We start from the raw sequence: 20,054 nt of genomic DNA on the forward strand, positions 1-20,054 counted from the left end.
CGCCGAACTTGTATAATAAGAAACATGACTGCTTTTTGACTTATGTTGGTATAGTATATTCTCTTCTGATGGCAGCATGGCCCATCTGTGGTCATACCTGCAGAAGATCATCGAATTCTTACATAAAGGCTTGGGTATGCAGAAGAAAACAGTCAGTCATGGTAATGGAGGTGCATACAACAAGGCTTATCTCGTGGTAGGTGGGAAGAATGTGTACTAGGTAATGCGTAATAGGGTAACAGTATACGAAAGAAAAGTGGGATGCAGATACGTTTGATGCAATAAAAGTGGGATAGTAAAAGAGGATGTTGGAAGTCATCGAAAAGTCAATCAGTAATCTTGAATGTAGATGATACTATATCCAGTAGGTAGGTGCGTAGGCGGTAGGCAAGTTGAGAAGAATTTGATTTCCTTCCTGAGGCGGTGCGAATAAAAATGATGTTTTTGGAGGGATCGATTGGGTCACGAAGCGACTAAAACTTACTTGCATATACCACTAAAGTTAGCAAAAAAAACTTACTTTAGGTGGGTACATCTGTATCGGGGTAATTCGGTACCTCCACGTGTATTTAGTCGTGTATTTAGTAGGCTTTGATAAGAAGTCTTGTCGCCTGTCCCACGAATAGATACCAATAAATCACTAAGAATCTATTAATAGATGAAGCCTGTACTTATCCCACTTTAGCGGTTGGGATACTAAATACCTACCTTCTAGGTATGTAAGTAAGCACTAAAAAATAATACCCCCTACTAACTTTACACTACACAACCTCATTCACCTACAACTTACAGATATCCACAGGTTATCGGCTTATAACGTGCCTAATTCGTATAAGTGTCAAATGTTAGTGGTGTTCAAGGGTAATTACCCCTTGACGGCCTCGTGGTTCGACCCCTGTAAAGCATGCAAATCGAGAGATGATGTTTGTAGATTCCGAGATCAGATTGGCTCTTTGACGATTCTCTTGCATGTTCAGCTGTATCATAATAATTGCTTGTGACGTTGGATCTCAAGTTCGCGCGTCTGCCTGTTGCTGTTTCTGCTTCTGCCTCTGCAAGATAGATCATGTCTCATCTCGTCCGTTGATACGGCATTGATCCAAAAGTCCCGAGCCATTGTATTCGTCTTCATGTATGCACTGTACCTTGCATACCATAACATGCCGAACATACATAACTAATTAAGTATACACAAAAGAACATATCCATACGTAGGCAAGTACATAAACTAGACTGTTATGATATGTACAAATCCTACACTCTGCTTGGTGCGGATGAGCGGATGTTGGATTTGGATCATTGCTATACTGTATTTTTGAAATTCTTCGTACGACCGGAGATGAAGCAAGCCTCCGCGATATCTTCTCTATACTTCACGATTGGTCAAGCCCCCCCCGTCAATTTAGATGACTGACCTGGTTATGAGCTGAGTCACCGGCCAGCAGATGACAAATGACGATTTAGTAAGAATATATGGATAGAATACTAGAGAGTAAATAGGCGCATTGATTATTAAGGTATCGCAAGGTTGTGGGTTACGGGAGAGACCAAGAAATACACAAGAGTACCTAAGGTATGCGAAAGCCTTACATGTCTTACAAGCTTTGCACTGCTTCGGAATCGCCAGGTCATCTTCAAAATATATCTCCCATTCAAGTAAGGTGTAGATGTGATAATTCTGCAAAAAGAAAGCCCCTGTTACTCAGAATGCAACGAGATGGCATAAACGGCCCGTTGGAGGGGTACCTTGTACCTTGCAGCAGCAGGTAGAGAAAACTCGATGTGTGATGGGGTATGTACGAAATACCACGCAACAATTTTTGGGGAATGGGTAATGGATCAATCTAATAACTCGGATATTGTATGTTTAATTGGCTGAAAATAATCCAGGGGACGAAGGAGTCTAAGCGAAAGAGAGAAGACAGAGAAAAAAAAATGTTATAATTATTCTCATGATGTACCAATAAGATCCATGGACTAAAGATCCCTTTCTAAGCCCCCTTGTAACGGGTACTTATGTCTGGTAATACAGCAGTAATGCGGCACACCATTGGTCGGCATAAGACAAGGGAAGAACCATAAAAGAATAGCGTAAGAACAATTGAAGTAAATACATAGGTACCTACTTCCGAGTATCGAAGAATAACAATTTTTTCAGCCCTATGGGGTCGAAAGGGGACTAGCCCCGCCCCCAAAATTAGAAAATACATGGCTTCTATGCATTTCCGCTGATTGTTCTTCGCGCGTTCCATGCACGTTGATGTACCCTTGTTCCTAACTTAGCGTATGACTGATATTCCCAGCTGGATGGCGCCGCAACAACATAATGGACAAGCACACCCTACCATTAACACCCTCCTGTTCAGCAACCTTCGTTAAGGGGGGTGCCATTCAAAAGCCATCGAGCGTCATAGTTCCCAATTCAGCAACGAGAAACTCACATCTATGACCAAAAATGGCCTAAGTTGTTCCGAAAATCTCATCGCCTTCGAGAGGTGTTAGCTTACGTCGGGGGATATGCTGCTGACTCCCCCTAGTTGGTAGGGCTTGCAGGCTGCAAGGATTCGAAAAAAACGTGGCTCTCGCAGCTCTCGTAACATCGCATGGGTAATAGGTACACACCCTAACCTACAAACCCATCTGAGACCTATTCGGTACGGTTCCTAAAGCGTGACTACCATACGAGGCTGGGGGAGAACCGCAGCAACTTGTCTAGATGTACTTACAAGATGTACCACTGCTGCCGACAGACTGGTCACAGCCCGGGGTGGCCCTTGCTCCCACCCACAGATGGTTCCAGGGTCCGCCAGGAACGAGCCGCCGCGGACCACATAGTTCGCTCATCTTGGGACGGGACTAGCATGTCTATACGAACATAGCCCCGTTCAGTATATAAGTACTCATAGCTTCCCGGATTCTGAGGCATCATTCCTTCATCACCATCACAGAAACAACAATAACAACTATAATCTACTCTTCCTTTCATATAAACACTACCAATCCGCATCCAATTCTAACTATCTAACTGCATTTCAAACTACCTCATCCTTCCAACCACCTATATAAGCAATACTACAACATTCTCATATATCATCTTCCACTCTATCACTTCCTACCACCACATCAAATAATCGCAATGGCTGCTTTCGCTTTCGCCACAGTCTCTTCCATGGCCAACATGGGCCGAAGCGGATACAACAAGGACGGTGACAACGAGGACAACAAACGCAACTTTGGTCGCAGCGGCTACAACAAGGACGACGGCTCTGAGGATGACAAGAAGTGCTTCGGCCGCAGTGGATACAACAAGGACGGTGACGATGAGGACGACAGCCGGCACTTCAACTTCGGCCGAAGCGGGTACAACTAAAGCCCCAACCAACCGATGGCGATATGAAGAAGAGAGTCCAGACCAGAAGGTCATCAACTCCCCGGCCTTCTTTAATATCTCGCTTCGTGCCACAACCATCCCACCAACGCATCAGTCCACGTCGGACTGGGAGGGAACCATGTACCACTACCACACTTCGATTTCGGATTTCGGATTTCCTTTGTTCACTGCATTGCACCGGCGCTTGAAACACCACATCACATTCATCAGCATTTTCACCAACAATTGTACGGATAGACATGTATGAATACCACGGAAGCAAAAAAAACTATACACCATACCATAGAGGATAGATGCGCAAGCATTAACAACATGTACGATTAGCCATGCATTGGGAAACGGAACAACATAGATATGATAGACGGACTTGATGACGGAATACAAAAAGCATTTTAGATGGGGTTTGGCAACAAACACAAAACGGCGAAAGATAGGCGATTTGGATCTTTTCTTTTCTTTCTTGGGCTTGGCTTCTTCACATTAGTATTATTAGTTGTATTATTTATTTTGGAAATTCAATCTTTTCATTTTCCTACACAGAATCTGGTTTCTTGAATTAGTGGAAGTGACTTTGGGGTGGAGTGATATATGCCGGCACTTACTTCTCGAAAATAACGCCAAGAATTTCCTCCACGTCGCCTACCTCCCCGCGTCCAGTGATCCGTCCGAGGTTGTTGGCGGCGTATCGGAGGTGTTCGGCTGCCATAGTGATGTCTATGTCACCGCTTGAAATTTCGTCGGATTCATTTCTATCATCCGAAAATTCGCTACATCCTACGCTTTCGAGATAATCCTGTAAATGACCTCGGCATTGCACGAGAAGCTGTCGTTGACGCTCCGTAACGCCATGGAGGTCTTGCAACGTGGCAGGGAGCGATGTCATGCTGGCGAACGATGACACCAATTGATCGATCACACCCCTTATCCCCCCTGGGTCGATCTGGTCAGCACTTAGATCTTGCGCCTCCTTGCAGGATATAGGTATCGTCTGAACCGCCTCAAGACCCCCAATTTTGCTTAGGACTTCTTCGGCGAATTTCTCAATAAGGGTGCGTAGCTCGCTGTCAGAAACGGCGTCTCGCTTATTGACAACCACGAGGCGCTCCTTGCAATCTGCCGCTAGCCTGAGGGTCTCAGCGTCGAATCGAATCTCGTGTTCGCCACGCGGGCCCAGCTCAATGGATGCGAGAACGATGATGACATCAGATTGCGCGGCCCTGACCCTTGCTCGGCGGATTCCCTCTTCCTCAATAGCCCCTACCTTGGCCTCGGATCCACGAAATCCCGTTAGATCCTCCCCAACTGCGCTCCTGAAACCGGCAGTATCCGCAAAGGTGCATAGATACCCGCGGATGTCAAGATTGGCTTCGATGATATCGCGAGTAGTGCCCGATTCACCCGAAACAATAGACGCTTCCCTGCCGACAACCTGGTTCATAAAAGAACTCTTCCCGACATTTGGGGGTCCGACAAGGGCAATCTTGATCCCGTTTCGCAGGAGCTCACTTCGTTCGCTCGCCCCTTCGTGAATAACTATGCTCCGAAGTATATCTTTAACTTGATTTGTCACATTGCGAACAAGCGAATTAGGAGACTCGTCGAAATGCTGGTCTTCGGAGAAATCGATGAGGGCTTCCATTTCAGCTCGAGCTTGTAAGAGTTTTTGACGCCAGCTTTCATATGTTCGGCCTAAAGAGCCACTACTGCCGCGAACAGCTGCGCGTCGCTGCTGCTCAGTCTCAGCTGAGAGCGTTTCGCTTAGAGCTTCAACCTGTGCCAAGTCGAGGCGGTCATTCAGAAAAGCGCGCTTAGTAAACTCTCCAGGTTCTGCATAACGGATGATCCCTCCTGCAGCACATTTTGGTATAGCTGAGAGCACAGCTTTCACGGTCGCGCTACCCCCATGGACGTGTAACTCCAACACGTCATCACCGGTAACGGTCTTTGGGCTCGGGAAAAAGAGTACTAACGCTTCCGAATCAAGTATCTCCGAACCGTTAGATTCGGGATGATATAACGTTCTTATGGACGCATATCGAGGTTTCAAAGCGGGTATCCCTGGGCAGAGTGCATTATAAATCTTGGAAAAACGTCAGTATTGGGGCTAATATTTAGCATTGAGGAAGTCCTACGGAATTACTCAAAGGCCCCGAAATGCGAATTACCGCAATGCCGGCTTTACCTTCGGCTGTCGATAATGCATAGATGGTGTCATCCCCTTGTTGGAGTTGAGACCGAGTGTGAATCGGATGGTGTCCATGATTAGCTAAGTGGCGGTGGTCGGGGTATGCGAGAGCCTTCGGAGTAGCCAAGGATCGCCAGACCAAAGGAAAGGGCTTGTATTGTAGAGCGCTTCGAGGCCACCTGGAACAGGCGAGTAAACTTCTCCTAGCAGCGCGATACATGAGCTGAACCCCTCTTGACCCCCACTTAGGAGTTTTTGCTATATGGTGAAAACCATTAATTAAAAGTAATTTAACGAAGCAAATCCAACCTTTAAAGAAATTCGAATGATCAGATATATTGTTCAAATTGTGAATTGCTGATTGAGACGTTGCAACAGTGAACAATTAAGAAAGTGAAGATGGGAATAGTACTTCTTAGACGTACCTTCGAAAATTTAGCACGAACATTACACAATATCTGATTGGCCAAAACAGTGCCGCTAAGCCGGTTTTAGCTTGACCGCCTTCGAACCCATCGGCAGAGACCCGCTCCCGCGGCGGCAGAATTTTTTCAGAAAAGTTTCCCAACCTAATATTTTCTAAGTTCGATCGCTCGCCTCTTCAACCAAGGTTCAACTATTACTTTATCTTAATCACATCCCTCAACGGCTTGGATTAAATCAATAATCTGCCGAAGATGTCGGACGAAATCATTTGGCAGGTTATTGACAAACAGTTTTGCAGTTTCAAACTGAAGTAAGCTTTGCCTAGAAAAAAAAATCTGTGTCTTCGAACATGAAAGCTGACCTGCTGCTAGAACTACTAAAGAAAAGACATTTTGCCGAAATGAGTATGAAAAGAGGATATCGTGGCTATAGAATTATTCACTAACCAGATCCTAGATACAATGTTACAGGTCTTTGCAACAGACAGTCGTGCCCTCTGGCCAACTCTCGCTATGCCACCGTTCGAGCGCATCCCACAAAAGGCACCTTATACCTGTATATGAAGACAATTGTTGGTAGCCAAATGGTCTCTCTTTTTACCCCTACTAACTGGTTCTAGGAACGAGCGCATATGCCCTCGAAATTATGGCAAAAAATAAAGTTGTCGCAGAATTATGCTACCGCCCTAAAGCAAATCGACGAGCACCTCATCTATTGGCCCAAATTCCTACTTCACAAAGCGAAGCAACGAGTTACTCGACTTACACAAGTGGCGATAAGAATGAGGAGGCTCGCTAAGGAAGATGCGCGCTTAGGCGAGAAAATCGTACCAAAATTAGCACCAAAGATCAGACGGCGAGAAGAGACTCGAGAGCGTAAGGCAGAAGCGGCTGCTAAGTTAGAACGCACAATTGAGCGAGAGCTTATGCAAAGATTACGCGAGGGCGCATATGGCGACCAGCCGCTCAACGTTAGCGAAACCATCTGGAAGAAGGTGCTCAATGCTATGGAGCGCGAGGGTGAAGGTAAGAGAGATAAGGATCACGACAAGGGTATAGAAGACGAAGAAGGCGAAGAGGAAGAGGAGGAGGAAGAGGAGCTCGAATACGAACAAGAAGAGGATGAAGAGCCCGATGGAGCAGTCGAATATGTCAGCGACTTCGACGAAAGTGAGGACGATCTCGGAGATATCGAGGATTGGCTTGGAAGTGATGAGTCCGACAAGGAAGAAGAGTCGGAGAGCGAAGAGAGCGAGGAAGAATCGACGAAAAAGAATGCCGTTGGTGACAAGCGAAAGAGAGCGCGGGTTATTCGTGCGAAACCAAAAAAGGCAGCTCGGCGCGGAAAGGAAGTTGAGCATGAACACGAATTTGACCAGCGAAGACAGCAGCTTGCATTTTAGAGGGTATTACTGCATGGGATTGGGGCTCGGCTATACAGCATATTTGTTGCACGAAAAGTACCTATTTTGATACCCTTTCTTGGTACCTCCTACAGGTGCCCTGTGAACATAAAAATTGCAACCTTAGCTCTTGCGCATGCAAAAGTATTGGACAAATGAAGGTGTATTTGAAAAAGCATGTAACATTGCTAATGCTGTATGAAATTTATGTCGTACATATTATTTGTCAATGGGTGGTTTTCCGCATGGAGGACAAGTCATCATTGGCCTTTTACTCATAATTCAGGGGAAAAGGTGCCAGCTTGGCGGGGGCATCATCCACTAAAATTCCACTGAATTTTACCATTTACCCACTAAGAACGGGCGACTACGGGGCACCAGACTAGCCATCAGCATTAATCAATTCATCCATTGTCAATCAAGGGCAATCTTTCAATCATTCTGACCAAATCAAGTTCTTTTTTGAAACACATCATTCCTCACCAACCCTTTTATTCCTCTCTACTATAAAACATCTACGGAGAATTAATGTCAAATACCTAATTTCTGGTGTTTGCAAGACCAAGTTTCAATAATAATTTAACCCGAAACTTTTCTACATACACGCGAATAAGAACCAAGACTGATCGTACAAAGCCCGCGCCCCCAAAACCTCGGACGCATCTACCCGAGAAACTTGGTTGCACTCCCTAAGCTACCACAAAGGGCCAGTGGTCAGCAACAGCAGCGGCAACGGCAACGGCAGCATGTCGGCGTGGTATAGCAACCTCGTCGGTGCGACGACTTCGAAAATCTCGAATCTGCAACGGACGTTTCTCAGCAGCGAAGCCGACGGCGACACCGAAGACGACACCCACATCTGCCGCGTCCTACGATCATACTACACCGAAAAAGGGCGTCCATTTCCCGGATGGCTACCTCCCGATCCCAAAGCTCCTCCCCCTGTCGTCGCGGTATACTCCCAGCCCGGGTCGCAGGTCGGCTCACGGTACGGTGGGCTCGCCCAGCAACCACAAGGCGGCGGTCTGAGCTCGCTATGGGATAACAAAGCTCCCGTATCGCAACCTCAAGACGCGCAGAGCCTACGGCGAGGAAGGGGTGCGCCGCCCGCTATACGTAATAACGACCCGCGAAACAGTCCGTTCCGTAATTCTGATCCGATTGGCCCCGGTCGAGACGACATACCCGCGAGACCGTTGCCGAGCCAAAGAGCCGGTAGCTATCAGACACAAGGCGGTTTTGGCGGACGCGAGGCTGCGGGTACTGCGCCGCCGGGTGGTGGATCGGCACAGGATCGATTGAAACAGCGACTTTTTGGCGGGTCGAGGACGGCGAGTCCTGCTGGCAACGGCCCGTTTAATCCCCCACCGCAAAATAATTCTAGAGGTAACTACGGCGGAGGTGGTGGTGGGGACTACGAAGATAGATTTGCACCTGGGGGCATGTGTGATGCGGGTGCGAGGGGCGGTGGGAATCCTGGGGGCAGGAGGCCTGGCGGTTTACCTAGCGGACCCCGGATGAGATGAGATGATGCGATGCGATACTCGGTATTCTACCAACAGATGCGAAAAAACTATTACTTTGCATTCGGTCGAGTCCTTGTTGTGAGGCTTGGCTGAGATATTTGGAATTCAAGGGGAATCGCAGCATGAATGGGGCTCAGTGAAGCTATATTGGGGGCCAAAGCTATAGCAAATGGGCGTGGATCCAGAGTACATCTGTCGTTGTGGTGCTAACATTCGGTTTTGCTGGATGATACGGCTGACTGCGCCCCGATTTCTTCGGTTCTTGTCGACCTTCCTTTTCCGCAACTACGATTCGTCCCACATACGAGGAGCCAGCCAGCAAATGCCAACAAATACTACTATGTTTGGTCTTGTTAGTTACGAACACACAGTAGGAATAGAGGAGACGAGGCTATAAAGCTGCATTGGTCTTTTTGGTCTTTGGTTACCTCCGGGACCAGACCATTCAAGGAAAGGAATTAAGAACAGCATAGAAAGCATTGGATCATGGTGTTACGAGTATTTTGATCAAGAGTCTTGTGTACACTGGCAGTGTGTGTATCAAAGGGACATTTTTTATATTGTTGCCTATTTCTGTGTTGCGTGTTTCGCTGCGCGGCCCCATCGTGAATTCGTGTACTCGCCTCCCTACATTCTTATTTACACTTGGCATATAACATCCATATAATTAGGTACATACCCATTATAATGTGAACGGCGCAATAAATTCTTGGGGATATTGAGAATTATTATTTGTTAGTGATTTTATACATGTCTTTTCTATACTCAACAAACCGATAACAGAAAATGTCACGAGTATCAATTTGTCACGCAGACAGACTTTGGTGACCCTCCAGAACGGAACGCAGATGATGGGGTGAGCCACTGCAAGCTAATGCAACCAGTAGACCTTAGTGCCGAATTATTAGCTCTTTCCCGAGTATCCTAGCGGACGATTTCAGGTATCGATACCGTTAATAGAGTTACAGAGTCGATAGCGTTAGTAACTTTCCACTATACCCCTCTAAAACATGCATGTGGGTTAGCGGGTGGCGGGGCAATTAGCACCTGTTATCGTTGTCTTTAAGCAACAACCCTCCGACCCCGACCCTCCCTCCAAGCTTATTTTTCCCATACGTATTGTATTGTACATCACTGCTCACATGTTCCTCTTACAACAAATTTAGCTTCAGAGGAGCCGCAGAAAACGAAAATCACCACCCCCAGGGATCTGGATCCAGATTACCCGACTATCGCTCACGATCTTTTCCTCGTACCAACTCATAATTCCAAAAACATCAAGCTCCAGCTTATCCGGGCTGGATAAGTCCACACCCCGCCATGACATCAGATCCCCCACCAGGTCGAACGAGTTCGCCAACGGGTAGCTTCTACGCTATGAGCGACGACGAAGAAGGCGAATACGATACCATCACACATACCGAGAGTGGAAAAGGTGTCAAACTATTGTATTCCAAGAGCAAAGTTTACATCCATCCAACTCCTTCCGCCAAGGATAACATTCCAGGCTTTATCGCGCTATTACAACAAAAAGGTCCACGCGGCGAACGACCAACATCATCCTCTTCCGCAATCTCCAACTCGCCAGCATCTTCAGATCTTCTCCTAGCTTGGTTACCTGAATCTTCGCTCGGCGAAGCTGCGAGTATCTATGTTAAGGTAGATCTAACCGATGCCGAGTCCCCGCCGAAACAGAGCTATCTCGTACCACCACCTCCTACCGTAACCACCCACAAAGGCTCGATTGGTCACTATGCCTTCGCGATACCAGTCAGCGCGATATACTCTCTCCTAGTGCGCCCTCCAAGCTTAGGATGGTGGTTTGGCTCTCTTGTTATCAATACGAGAGCCGGGGATAGCTTCCCGGCTTTATTCTTTCACGACAGCGAATGTCAATCCACCATACTCCAGAAGAAAAAGCGAGCTAGGGATAACTTCGACCCCTTTGGCGAAAATGGCCAGATGTTCTGGGGAGGCGATGAAGTCCTCCGCTGGCTGAAACGCTACGTGCGGATCGAGAGGAGTGGGGCTGAGCCGAATATCTACCTAGTAGAACCCAGCAAGGAAGATAGTGAAGCCTTTGGTGGGAAGTTGACGTCCAGCACACCTTCGTCGATCGGCCGGCGAGATAGTTCTCAAGGGTTGTCCTCGCGGCGTGCTGCTGGGACTTCCGCGGCTGGGCCGAGTGGCCAAAATGACGGTGGCATGGATCCTGTTATGAAGTTCGTAAAGGAGACTGGGTGGAACCTCTTGGAGAAGTTTAGTAAAGTCACGACGTTCACGCGCAGGACCGCACAGGAAATTATAGATAACCCCAGAGTTCCGCCCCAAGTACGGAGGTTGATGAGAAATCCCGAAGTCCAGACGTTGCAGGATGAATTCGATGTCGCCAGGATATACCTTGCCAGATGGGCAATGGGAATGGCAGAGCAAAGCGAAAGGGAGCGAAGCCAGAGGATATGGACCGCCCGTGATGTCATGGAGTTGGAAGATACCGATGTTGGAGAATTCGAGCTGCTAGAAACAAGCTCCCTATCTCTGGAAGGACGAAGGAAAGCGGTTACACTTAAAGAGTGGAACACCTTCTTTGATCCTAGAACTGGACGCCTGGCTATTACTGTTGATGAAGTCAAGGAACGAGTGTTCCATGGTGGTCTTGACCCAGATGACGGAGTTCGCAAAGAAGCCTGGCTTTTCTTGCTCGGCGTATATGACTGGTATAGCACAGCTGAGGAACGAAAGGCGCAAGTTGCGTCCCTAAGGGACGAATACGTGAAATTGAAGGCTGCCTGGTGGGAAAGGCTGGTAGATCTTGGTGGTGAAGGGGAGGAAGGCGAATGGTGGCGAGAGCAAAGAGGGAGGATTGGTAAGTTTTACTATCCAAACTCGCAATTTAATTATACTAACATTGAATCTAGAGAAGGATGTACATCGGACTGATCGAACAGTCCCGATTTTCGCAGGGGAGGATATACCCCATCCCGATCCAGAGTCTCCCTTTGCCGAAGCCGGAACCAACGTTCATATGGAACAGATGAAGGATATGCTTCTCACTTACAACGAATACAACAAAGACCTTGGCTACGTTCAGGGCATGTCCGACTTGCTCGCACCGATATACGCTGTTATGCAAGACGATGCGATTGCTTTCTGGGGTTTCCAACATTTCATGGACCGAATGGAGCGAAATTTCCTGCGCGACCAATCCGGCATGCGAAATCAACTCCTCACTCTGGATCACTTGGTTCAATTCATGGACCCCAAGCTTTATGCTCATCTCCAATCTGCTGACAGCACTAACTTCTTCTTTTTCTTCCGCATGTTACTCGTATGGTATAAACGTGAGTTCATTTGGATGGACGTCTTGCACCTCTGGGAGATACTGTGGACAGACTATCTGAGCAGCAGCTTCCACTTGTTCGTCGCTCTGGCTATTCTAGAAAAGCACCGAGACGTGATAATGGTGCATTTGCGCCATTTTGATGAAGTGCTTAAATATGGTAAGTCGCACAGGATGTCTTCTAGATTATTCATTTCTAATCCATGTTCTAGTCAACGAACTTTCAAATACAATGGACCTTGAGTCTACATTAATCCGAGCAGAGGCTCTATTCCGTCGTTTCCATCGATTGATCGATGCGATAGACAAGAAACAGAATTTCCCTGCGCCAAGGACCCAGAAAGATTCGCCTCCGGGAAATTCTGCGTCTCCCTCTCGACCGCCGGCAACATCGCGCCAGTCAGAGGGTTCGAATGGCAAAGCACCGGAGGAACAGGCAAAGAAGACGATCACTCCCGAGCTGAGGAAGCTGCTGAGTAGAAATGTGGAAGTATTACCGCGAAAAGTAGTTCATAAGAAGGGCGATGGCATCACTGCCGAGACTGCGTAGGAAGTGGTTTAAGCAGCTGGTCGCACAAAGGTAGAATCTGATTTTGGCCGGGTGTACTTTTAACATTGGAGGAAACGCAGGATTGGGCGCATTGCGAGGCAAATAAGACTAGGCTTGAAGGGTATGGCGTTGGGTTTATGTAGTATCACGAATGGCGATAAAGAGGGCTACCGTACTCCTACAGCGCCATCATCATTCCTCTCAAGGTTAAACAGTCCACATAATTGATATTCGAAATTCCACAGCCGTTCACGTACATATATCGCTCGACAGGTTGATAAAATAGAGGCCACGTGACACTTAAAATAAATTCGATAATGCTCCGATAGATAACAACCTATGCCAACCCGATGGTAGCAGTAATAGTTCCCTTGCCTTCACTCCGATGAATTCGCACGGTAACGCATATATTACAACAGTACAAACTGCTTCCGCATTCCTCCTATTTCTTCCTCGCTCCCTCGTACATCGTCTTCGACCTTGGACACGAGCTCAGCTCGTTCTGGATTAGAATTCCTGCTCCTCTTGGAAGAACATGCCAAACGAGATGATAGTCCCGTAGATTAGCAGACCTCCGATGATGCACATAACCATGGCGGCGGTGTTGATCAGAGCTGCGTGTGCTAGGACGGCGGGGAGGGCTAGATTGTGAAATTATCGGTTAGCAAAATGATGCCTTCTACAGTATTCGTGCGTGTCGTATCATTATAGCCACGCGCTTAAATCACGCCAACACGCATATACTCCCCTCCCTCTCTTTCGAAAACGTAGAAGACTACTTAAATGTAGATAAGAAAACTCAAGGACCCTTACCAATCCCCATAACGACCATGAAACCTGTGCAGAAGCGACCAAGGTCCAAGATGCCATTTCCGGTGCTTTCAACGAAGTCGTCTGGGTTTGAGCAGCGCACGGCGATCCAGTTCGGTACGGGTGCTAACACGTAGGTGGCCACGACGAGTAACGGATAGTATACTTTGTATAGCGCGCACGAGAGGATGACGAGGAGGAAGCCGATCGCGAGTACGAACGACAGCGCAATTATCGTCTTGAGTCCGGCAGTCGCCATCGTGGGCGGTTTTACGACGAGCGAGAGGGTTGGAGGACGGTGTACGTATGCGCGACGGACTCGATTTCGGTTGCTTGCGGGATTGAAATGATAGGGAGATTGGAGTCGACTCGATGAAGTAAGAGACTCTGATTACTCTGATTTACCGACGGTCGCAAATCGGTTCCGGCTCGATTGGATTAAAGTATATGACAAAGAAAAAAGGCTCGCCGCGTCACCAGTTACGGGGGGAGATTAGTGGTGGTGATAGTGAGAGTGATAGGATAATAATGTTACAAGATGTTGTCGTCAGACTCAGCCTCGGGCAAGCGCCCGGCTTCCCTATCAAAGCTACAAGCCAGTTGGGGTCCGGAAGCTTGAGCCACAATTTCTAGGCTCCCCTGTAAATCATTGAGGTCTGGTTGGAGATGAATTGTTTTAGGTACTTCGCTACAAATATTACATAATAAAATTCTCCTGTCACTTTACATAAGCGTGAAGCTAGGGTACTCAGACTAGTCCTAAAAGAGAGGAGCAACGAAGCTCTTGAGCTGCCTTGCCGATTGCCTTTAACGTTCTGTAATTCGAGTAGCAGCGATAGCTACCAACCAGCCTTGCCTCTCCCTCCTACAATATCCAACCTGCGAATACCCTCCTAACGCATCCACGCCAATTTCACACTTCACACCGACTACAACCAAAGATACCTAAACTTCAATTACTGGCACGATGTTCCGAAACAATTACGACAACGATTCCGTCACATTGTAAGCTCCAAGAGACCGACTATGTAACCATTCCTCGTCGGTATTGCTAACTATACACAGCTCCCCGCAAGGGAGAATATTCCAAGTAGAATATGCCGCCGAGGCCGTGAAGCAAGGTTCCGTGGTGGTGGGTTTAACTAGCAAGACACATGCCGTTCTAGTCGCTATCAAGGTACGAAGACACCGACAACCAACCCACCAACCTAGACATTATAGTAAATAATACAACTAACACTGCACTTCTCTACTATAGCGAAACGCAGAAGAACTATCCTCCTACCAAAAGAAACTCTTCGCCGTAGACGAACACGTCGGCCTCGCCATCGCCGGCTTAACCTCCGACGCCCGCGTCCTCTCCAACTTCATGAAGCAGCAGTGTCTATCGCAGCGACTAACCTACGACCGTGCGATGCCTTTAGAGACGCTCGTCTCGCTAATCGGCGACAAGGCCCAGCTCAACACCCAGCACTACGGAAAGCGACCCTACGGTGTCGGTTTACTAGTTGCCGGTGTCGATGAGACGGGACCCCACCTATTCGAGTTCCAACCCTCGGGCCTGACCCAGGAGATGCTGGCGTGTGCCATCGGTGCCCGCTCCCAGATGGCGAGGACCTATCTCGAGAAGAACCTGGATAAGTTCCCAGCTTGCGGACGAGATGAGTTAGTTCGTCATGGTTTGAGGGCGCTCAAGGAGACGTTGGTCCAGGACCGTGAATTGACGCTGGAGAACACGAGTGTGGGTGTAGTCGGACTGAAGGAGCCCGGTAAGAAGGGCCTTGAGTTCTTTAAGGTGCATGATGGCCCCGAGGTTAAGGATTGGATTAACAGCGTAGCGGATGATGCTGAGGCAGGTGGTGAGGGTGAGAGTATGCAGGTGGATGAGTAGACAAGCACTTTACGTAAGTAAAGGTTCTCGGCTTGAACCAAGGAAATTCCACGGAAAATAATGAAGTTTCTACCGCGAAGGGGGACAGATTAGTGGACGTGGCCCGCCATGCTTGCTTGCATTTCACTCGGGCGTAAGGACTCGGGATGGATGCCCAATATTTGTCGCGGCATCGCCATCTAAATAGATGTATCAATAGACGACAAACAATGAGGAAAATCAAATCACGAAATAGCCCAACATAGAAGGGGGGCAAAATTGGAGTTTCATGATCCAAAATATGATATATTGCTATATTTCATCCTCTTCATCGTCAAAATCGTCTTCTCGCCCCATCTCATACAGAATTCGGCCACCCTCACCCGCACCGATATCCGTCTGCGCGTCGAAATACGGTAAGACTATACCCTCCCTATCTCTACGCTGCTTTTCCGTCAAGCCTAGGTTGAACGTAGTCTCCATCTCCCCATCACCTTCGCCTGCAGCCCCCTGCTCAGCATCATTCGGGCTCTTAAATGCGGGGTGATCAGAAAGCAAATAAAGCCTCGATGTCTCAACCTTCCCGTTTCCGTTCCCGTTCTCGATCTGGGCCGCCGTCCTCGGCACAAGCACAAACGTCTCAGCCACAGCCCGCCCACTCCGCCGGCGTAACTCCATCTCCAGCACAATCCCCGTACCCGCAGCGACTTTCTTCTCGCCACCAAGTCCAACAAGCACACCTTCCCGCCCCTCACCTAACCCCCACTCCGGCTCCTGCAGACTCCGGTCCCGCGCACGCTGGCGCTCGATCGCTTGGTACAAGCTCCCGACTCTTAACACGGCGGTAGCTAAATGGCATAGCGCGGCTAGGGGGTCAGGTTCATACTCACTACTTCCACCCGAAGGTCCATTTCGTCTAGGAGGTAGTGGTACATCCGCATGATACACGCCTAGCAACGAGACCGCCGGCGCTGCGGCTAGAGCTGAGAGGAAAAGAGCCAAGTCTGAGGGGGGAGTGGTGGAGGCTAGTCCGTTGAGCTCGTCGAATATGACGAGTACGCGGTGCGCGTGCCCCGCGGCGCCGGAGGGGTAGTGCGATGCTATTTCTGCGCGGAGGGCGTCGGGGGTTTTGTGACGCGCTTTTATGAATATGTCGACGTTGGCGGGTTTGTGGAGGGTGGAGAAGGATGTGAATATTGTTTTGCTTTTGGATGTCTGGGGGTTTGTTAGTGAGTGTATATAATTTGGAGTAGTGGGGTTAGGCAATGAGTGAGCGCTGAAAGTGAGTAACCCAACTTCACTGGTACAAAGGAAAAGGAGGGTTAACGAAGAGCGACTACCGACCTTGGCTCTACTGAGGAACTCTTGAACTACAGGTTTGCCATTCTGTTCAAGAGTATCGAGCACCAGTGTTAAAGGACTGGCATTATCTCGTAGGTTGAGTAATTTCTGCAGAAGTAAAAGCGCATGCGATCTAGCATGCGACTGAGTGGATGATGGCATATTGCTGCCGTCTCAACGAATATGGGTTGATGCGATAGCGTAATGCCTAGAATTCGACGAGGTATTATCGAATGATTATTACTTAAGACTGTCTCAGTCTAGAATTTATTGTATAAATACGAGTAAGTTCCTATAAAAGTTAAAACTTCCAAGGTTCACATCATGCAGGTACTGTGGATGAAGTTTGTTCGATTGCCGAGCTAGAGCTACCCTAGTTTATCCCCGCAGCCCTAATTGAGGAGCTGACTGGGCGGCTTATAGCGGGCTCCACTACCCTCATTTCCAGCAGGCAAGATCGGCTCGGGGTAGATCTACAGTTACTTTACGTTATTTTACAGCGCATCTCATCCCTAATTCAACCTCTCTCATTCCTTCTTCTATATTGCCTAATATACCTCACATTCAACAGCTTCTCCATGCAATACCACGCGACCTCGCTTAGACGTTGCTTTCGCATCTCACTAGACTCTAAACGAGAATAAGCTTATTATCTTAAAGTGAGAAAGTAGATGATCATCGAACTAGACGCTCATCCGCGGCTCAAAACTTCCGTTACTTCCGTCGCAATGAAGCAACTCACCGCGTCTATCACGGCTTCAATGCCCCAGCTTCGCGGGGATTTATTTTCGAATGCGTACAATTAATATACAAGCTTATTTTCTCTCCCTTGGCCCAATATGTCTACCGTTCCCCTCAAACCGGGGTCTGTACTATTGTATGGTTGAAGATGTACAAATAGAAATTGGGGTTCCTTTACGGAGCTCCTCCCAGCTGTTGGAAGTTTCAGTTTCCATACACAGCGGTAGTATCCGAGAATCTTGTTCTATCTTTGAGTAGCTGTCGTTGTTGTTGTTGTGCGTTCACTATGGTTAGTTCTGTGCTACAAGCCCTGGCGGGTGCTCTAGTTTTAGGGCTTAGCGCCGCTGCCCCCGTTGACCACATGCTGGAAACCCGGAACTTCGCTAGCAAAGCCGGTCTAGCTATCACCGATAGTTACCATACACTCGCAAGAATCCCGCGCCGGCCAGGTACCTCGCGAACTTATGATATGCTTCGACAGAACCAAAGGAACCGAGCGTTAATGGATGATGATGAGCCAGAAGGGTACGACAACCTCAGGCCTGAATCGCACCAGGTGGAATACATCATGGAAGTTGGCATTGGATCAGAGAAATTCTATATGATCCCCGACACTGGTAGCAGTGATACCTGGATTATTTCGGACGGGTTCAAGTGCTTGGACCCCTTCTATGGTCTGGATATACCCCAAGAGGAGTGTGGCTTCGGTCCGTTATTTAAGGGTGACTTCCCCGATGGCAAGATCGATAACCAGAATCTGAATATCTCGTACTTGAGTGGTGATTATCTAAATGGCCCCATGGGATTCGCAAAGTAAATATCCATCTATTACCCACCATGAATCCATCGCAAGCTAACTAGAAACCCTCAAGTATAACTGTGGCCAATGTCACTATCCCTAAGCAACAGTTCGCACTGGTAGATGTAGCTGCATTTGGTGGTGATGGTGTATCAAGTGGCATCCTCGGTCTCGGCTTGCGAGGGCTCACCGCGGCTTTCGCCGGCAATGATCCCCGAAACGACAGCCTAGACAACCTGCTAAACTATTCTCCTCTCGTCGAGACAATGGGCGCTAGCAAGGCAGCGGATCCAATTCTAAGTTTTGCTATGTCGCGTGACGTGAATCGATCCTATATTGCTTTTGGTGGTGTGCCTCCTGTCAAGACCGGAGAATACACTACAGTCCCAATTCAAAAGGTATGAATCACTCCCGCCAATATTAAGATCCAAGTGAATGTTAAAACTAACATCCAAACCTAAGGGAACTACGAACAGCGGCAAGACAGACTATTTCTATTATGACATCGCAATCGATTCAATCTCATGGAATAGTAGCACAATCAACCAGACAGCGACGAACCTACCGAATATGCTCGTAGACTCGGGAACTACAATCAACCTATTCCCAGATGTCGTAGCACAAGCCATCAATAACGCATACTCGCCCGCCGGACAGCAAGAGGATAGCATGGTATGGAGTGTACCATGCGATGCGATACCTCCAACGCTCGATATCGTGATTGGCGGCAAGGCTATTCGTACTCACCCCAGCAGTATGATACTACCCGAGACCGCAGCTGAGGGTTCTAACCGTTGCTTGTCTGGTATTGGTGCCGGCCAGCCTGGTTCGTTTATCCTGGGTGATACTTTCATGCAGGAGATTGTCGCTGTGTTCGACGTCTCGGATAAGAAGGAGCTTAAGTTTGCCCAGCGATTGGATTAAGCCATGCTAGGAGAGCTTCGATCTAAGGATAATAATGTTGATATTTCTTGTATTTACTATTAAGGGTACATACTATATTCTATTTCAGTAACCTGCGATATGTAGTAGACGAAACGAGTCGCTTACGTAAAAGAGAAATACGTCTGCGTCTAGGCTTGGTTGGCAAATATAGGCATATGAGTGCCTAATTGAAGGTCTTATTAACTGTGGAGTCAAAATATGCTTCACAACCCATACGCTATCAATCCAACTTTCGATATCTTTAAGTTTTAAAAGTATCAATCCTATTGCCTATGTCTTTAGAAGAGTGGAAGACTGGATGTGGAAGGGGCGCTGAGGAAAAGGGGTTGCTGCTGACTAATCATGCCCCTATTCCTCAACCTTGAGCCAACAATAACTGTTAGATTGACAAATAACCTCTTAGGGACTGGAATTGCGACTAAATAACTCACCGGGAAGTTCTTAAGGATTAATTATGAGCGGAACTCAATTCTACAACTACGGTTGTGCCTATGGCTCACTCGTGTGATTCCTACGAGCTACAGGATACTTCACTCACCACTCCCTCATACACCACATCTTCACTCCCCACACCAATTTACCTAGAGGATATTCTATTACGCCCCATGGTAAGGCATGGGAAGGTGGAAGGAGCCCTATTTGCGTTAAACTTTTGGGTTTGCTTTAGTAAAAGCCAGGAATCGAGGTCTTAAGTTTACGATTGAGTTCGTTGTTTAACTTACGCATGT

The 20,054-nt window shown here is 47.9% G+C and overlaps 9 protein-coding genes across 9 annotated transcripts; 6 read left to right on the forward strand and 3 right to left on the reverse strand.

The window, feature by feature from the left end:
• Positions 1-3,136: 3,136 nt before the first annotated feature.
• Positions 3,137-3,743, forward strand: F4822DRAFT_426781 (uncharacterized protein; the record flags this gene model as incomplete). Its single annotated transcript, XM_051460626.1, has 2 exons — positions 3,137-3,360; positions 3,716-3,743. The coding sequence occupies 2 exons, from the start codon at positions 3,137-3,139 to the stop codon at positions 3,741-3,743; spliced, it is 252 nt and encodes an 83-aa protein (XP_051316702.1).
• Positions 3,742-5,963, reverse strand: F4822DRAFT_167484 (uncharacterized protein). Its single transcript, XM_051453234.1, has 3 exons — positions 5,524-5,963; positions 3,994-5,471; positions 3,742-3,934 (listed from the first exon to the last, which is right to left on the reverse strand). The coding sequence occupies exons 1-3, from the start codon at positions 5,794-5,796 to the stop codon at positions 3,916-3,918; spliced, it is 1,770 nt and encodes a 589-aa protein (XP_051316703.1). The 5' UTR covers positions 5,797-5,963; the 3' UTR covers positions 3,742-3,915.
• Positions 5,961-7,817, forward strand: F4822DRAFT_394933 (Mak16 protein). Its single transcript, XM_051457392.1, has 4 exons — positions 5,961-6,312; positions 6,374-6,406; positions 6,459-6,573; positions 6,622-7,817. Exons 1-4 carry the CDS (start codon positions 6,254-6,256, stop codon positions 7,402-7,404), a joined length of 990 nt encoding a protein of 329 aa, XP_051316704.1. The 5' UTR covers positions 5,961-6,253; the 3' UTR covers positions 7,405-7,817.
• A 9-nt stretch (positions 7,818-7,826) lies between these two features.
• F4822DRAFT_394934 (Sec1-binding region of Mso1-domain-containing protein) lies at positions 7,827-9,649 on the forward strand. The gene has a single exon (XM_051457393.1). It carries the CDS (start codon positions 8,151-8,153, stop codon positions 8,928-8,930), a length of 780 nt encoding a protein of 259 aa, XP_051316705.1. The 5' UTR covers positions 7,827-8,150; the 3' UTR covers positions 8,931-9,649.
• Positions 9,650-9,822: 173 nt separating this feature from the next.
• F4822DRAFT_167447 (GTPase-activating protein GYP7) lies at positions 9,823-13,220 on the forward strand. Its single transcript, XM_051453232.1, has 4 exons — positions 9,823-9,908; positions 10,097-11,796; positions 11,849-12,430; positions 12,483-13,220. Exons 2-4 carry the CDS (start codon positions 10,251-10,253, stop codon positions 12,818-12,820), a joined length of 2,466 nt encoding a protein of 821 aa, XP_051316706.1. The 5' UTR covers positions 9,823-9,908; positions 10,097-10,250; the 3' UTR covers positions 12,821-13,220.
• F4822DRAFT_167463 (vacuolar protein sorting 55) lies at positions 12,921-13,983 on the reverse strand. Its single transcript, XM_051453233.1, has 2 exons — positions 13,634-13,983; positions 12,921-13,461 (listed from the first exon to the last, which is right to left on the reverse strand). The coding sequence occupies exons 1-2, from the start codon at positions 13,887-13,889 to the stop codon at positions 13,328-13,330; spliced, it is 390 nt and encodes a 129-aa protein (XP_051316707.1). The 5' UTR covers positions 13,890-13,983; the 3' UTR covers positions 12,921-13,327.
• A 401-nt stretch (positions 13,984-14,384) lies between these two features.
• F4822DRAFT_394937 (N-terminal nucleophile aminohydrolase) lies at positions 14,385-15,840 on the forward strand. The gene is made up of 3 exons (XM_051457394.1): positions 14,385-14,635; positions 14,696-14,807; positions 14,889-15,840. The coding sequence occupies exons 1-3, from the start codon at positions 14,598-14,600 to the stop codon at positions 15,519-15,521; spliced, it is 783 nt and encodes a 260-aa protein (XP_051316708.1). The 5' UTR covers positions 14,385-14,597; the 3' UTR covers positions 15,522-15,840.
• Positions 15,786-17,201, reverse strand: F4822DRAFT_394939 (histone acetylation protein 2). Its single transcript, XM_051457395.1, has 2 exons — positions 16,845-17,201; positions 15,786-16,715 (listed from the first exon to the last, which is right to left on the reverse strand). The coding sequence occupies exons 1-2, from the start codon at positions 17,001-17,003 to the stop codon at positions 15,813-15,815; spliced, it is 1,062 nt and encodes a 353-aa protein (XP_051316709.1). The 5' UTR covers positions 17,004-17,201; the 3' UTR covers positions 15,786-15,812.
• A 112-nt stretch (positions 17,202-17,313) lies between these two features.
• Positions 17,314-19,571, forward strand: F4822DRAFT_394940 (acid protease). The gene is made up of 3 exons (XM_051457396.1): positions 17,314-18,395; positions 18,455-18,779; positions 18,844-19,571. Exons 1-3 carry the CDS (start codon positions 17,869-17,871, stop codon positions 19,303-19,305), a joined length of 1,314 nt encoding a protein of 437 aa, XP_051316710.1. The 5' UTR covers positions 17,314-17,868; the 3' UTR covers positions 19,306-19,571.
• The last annotated feature ends 483 nt before the right edge of the window (positions 19,572-20,054 follow it).

The sequence above is a fragment of the Hypoxylon trugodes genome (assembly GCF_022578975.1).
Source record: "Hypoxylon trugodes strain CBS 135444 unplaced genomic scaffold F4822scaffold_3, whole genome shotgun sequence".
In the NCBI taxonomy this organism is placed as follows: domain Eukaryota; kingdom Fungi; phylum Ascomycota; class Sordariomycetes; order Xylariales; family Hypoxylaceae; genus Hypoxylon; species Hypoxylon trugodes.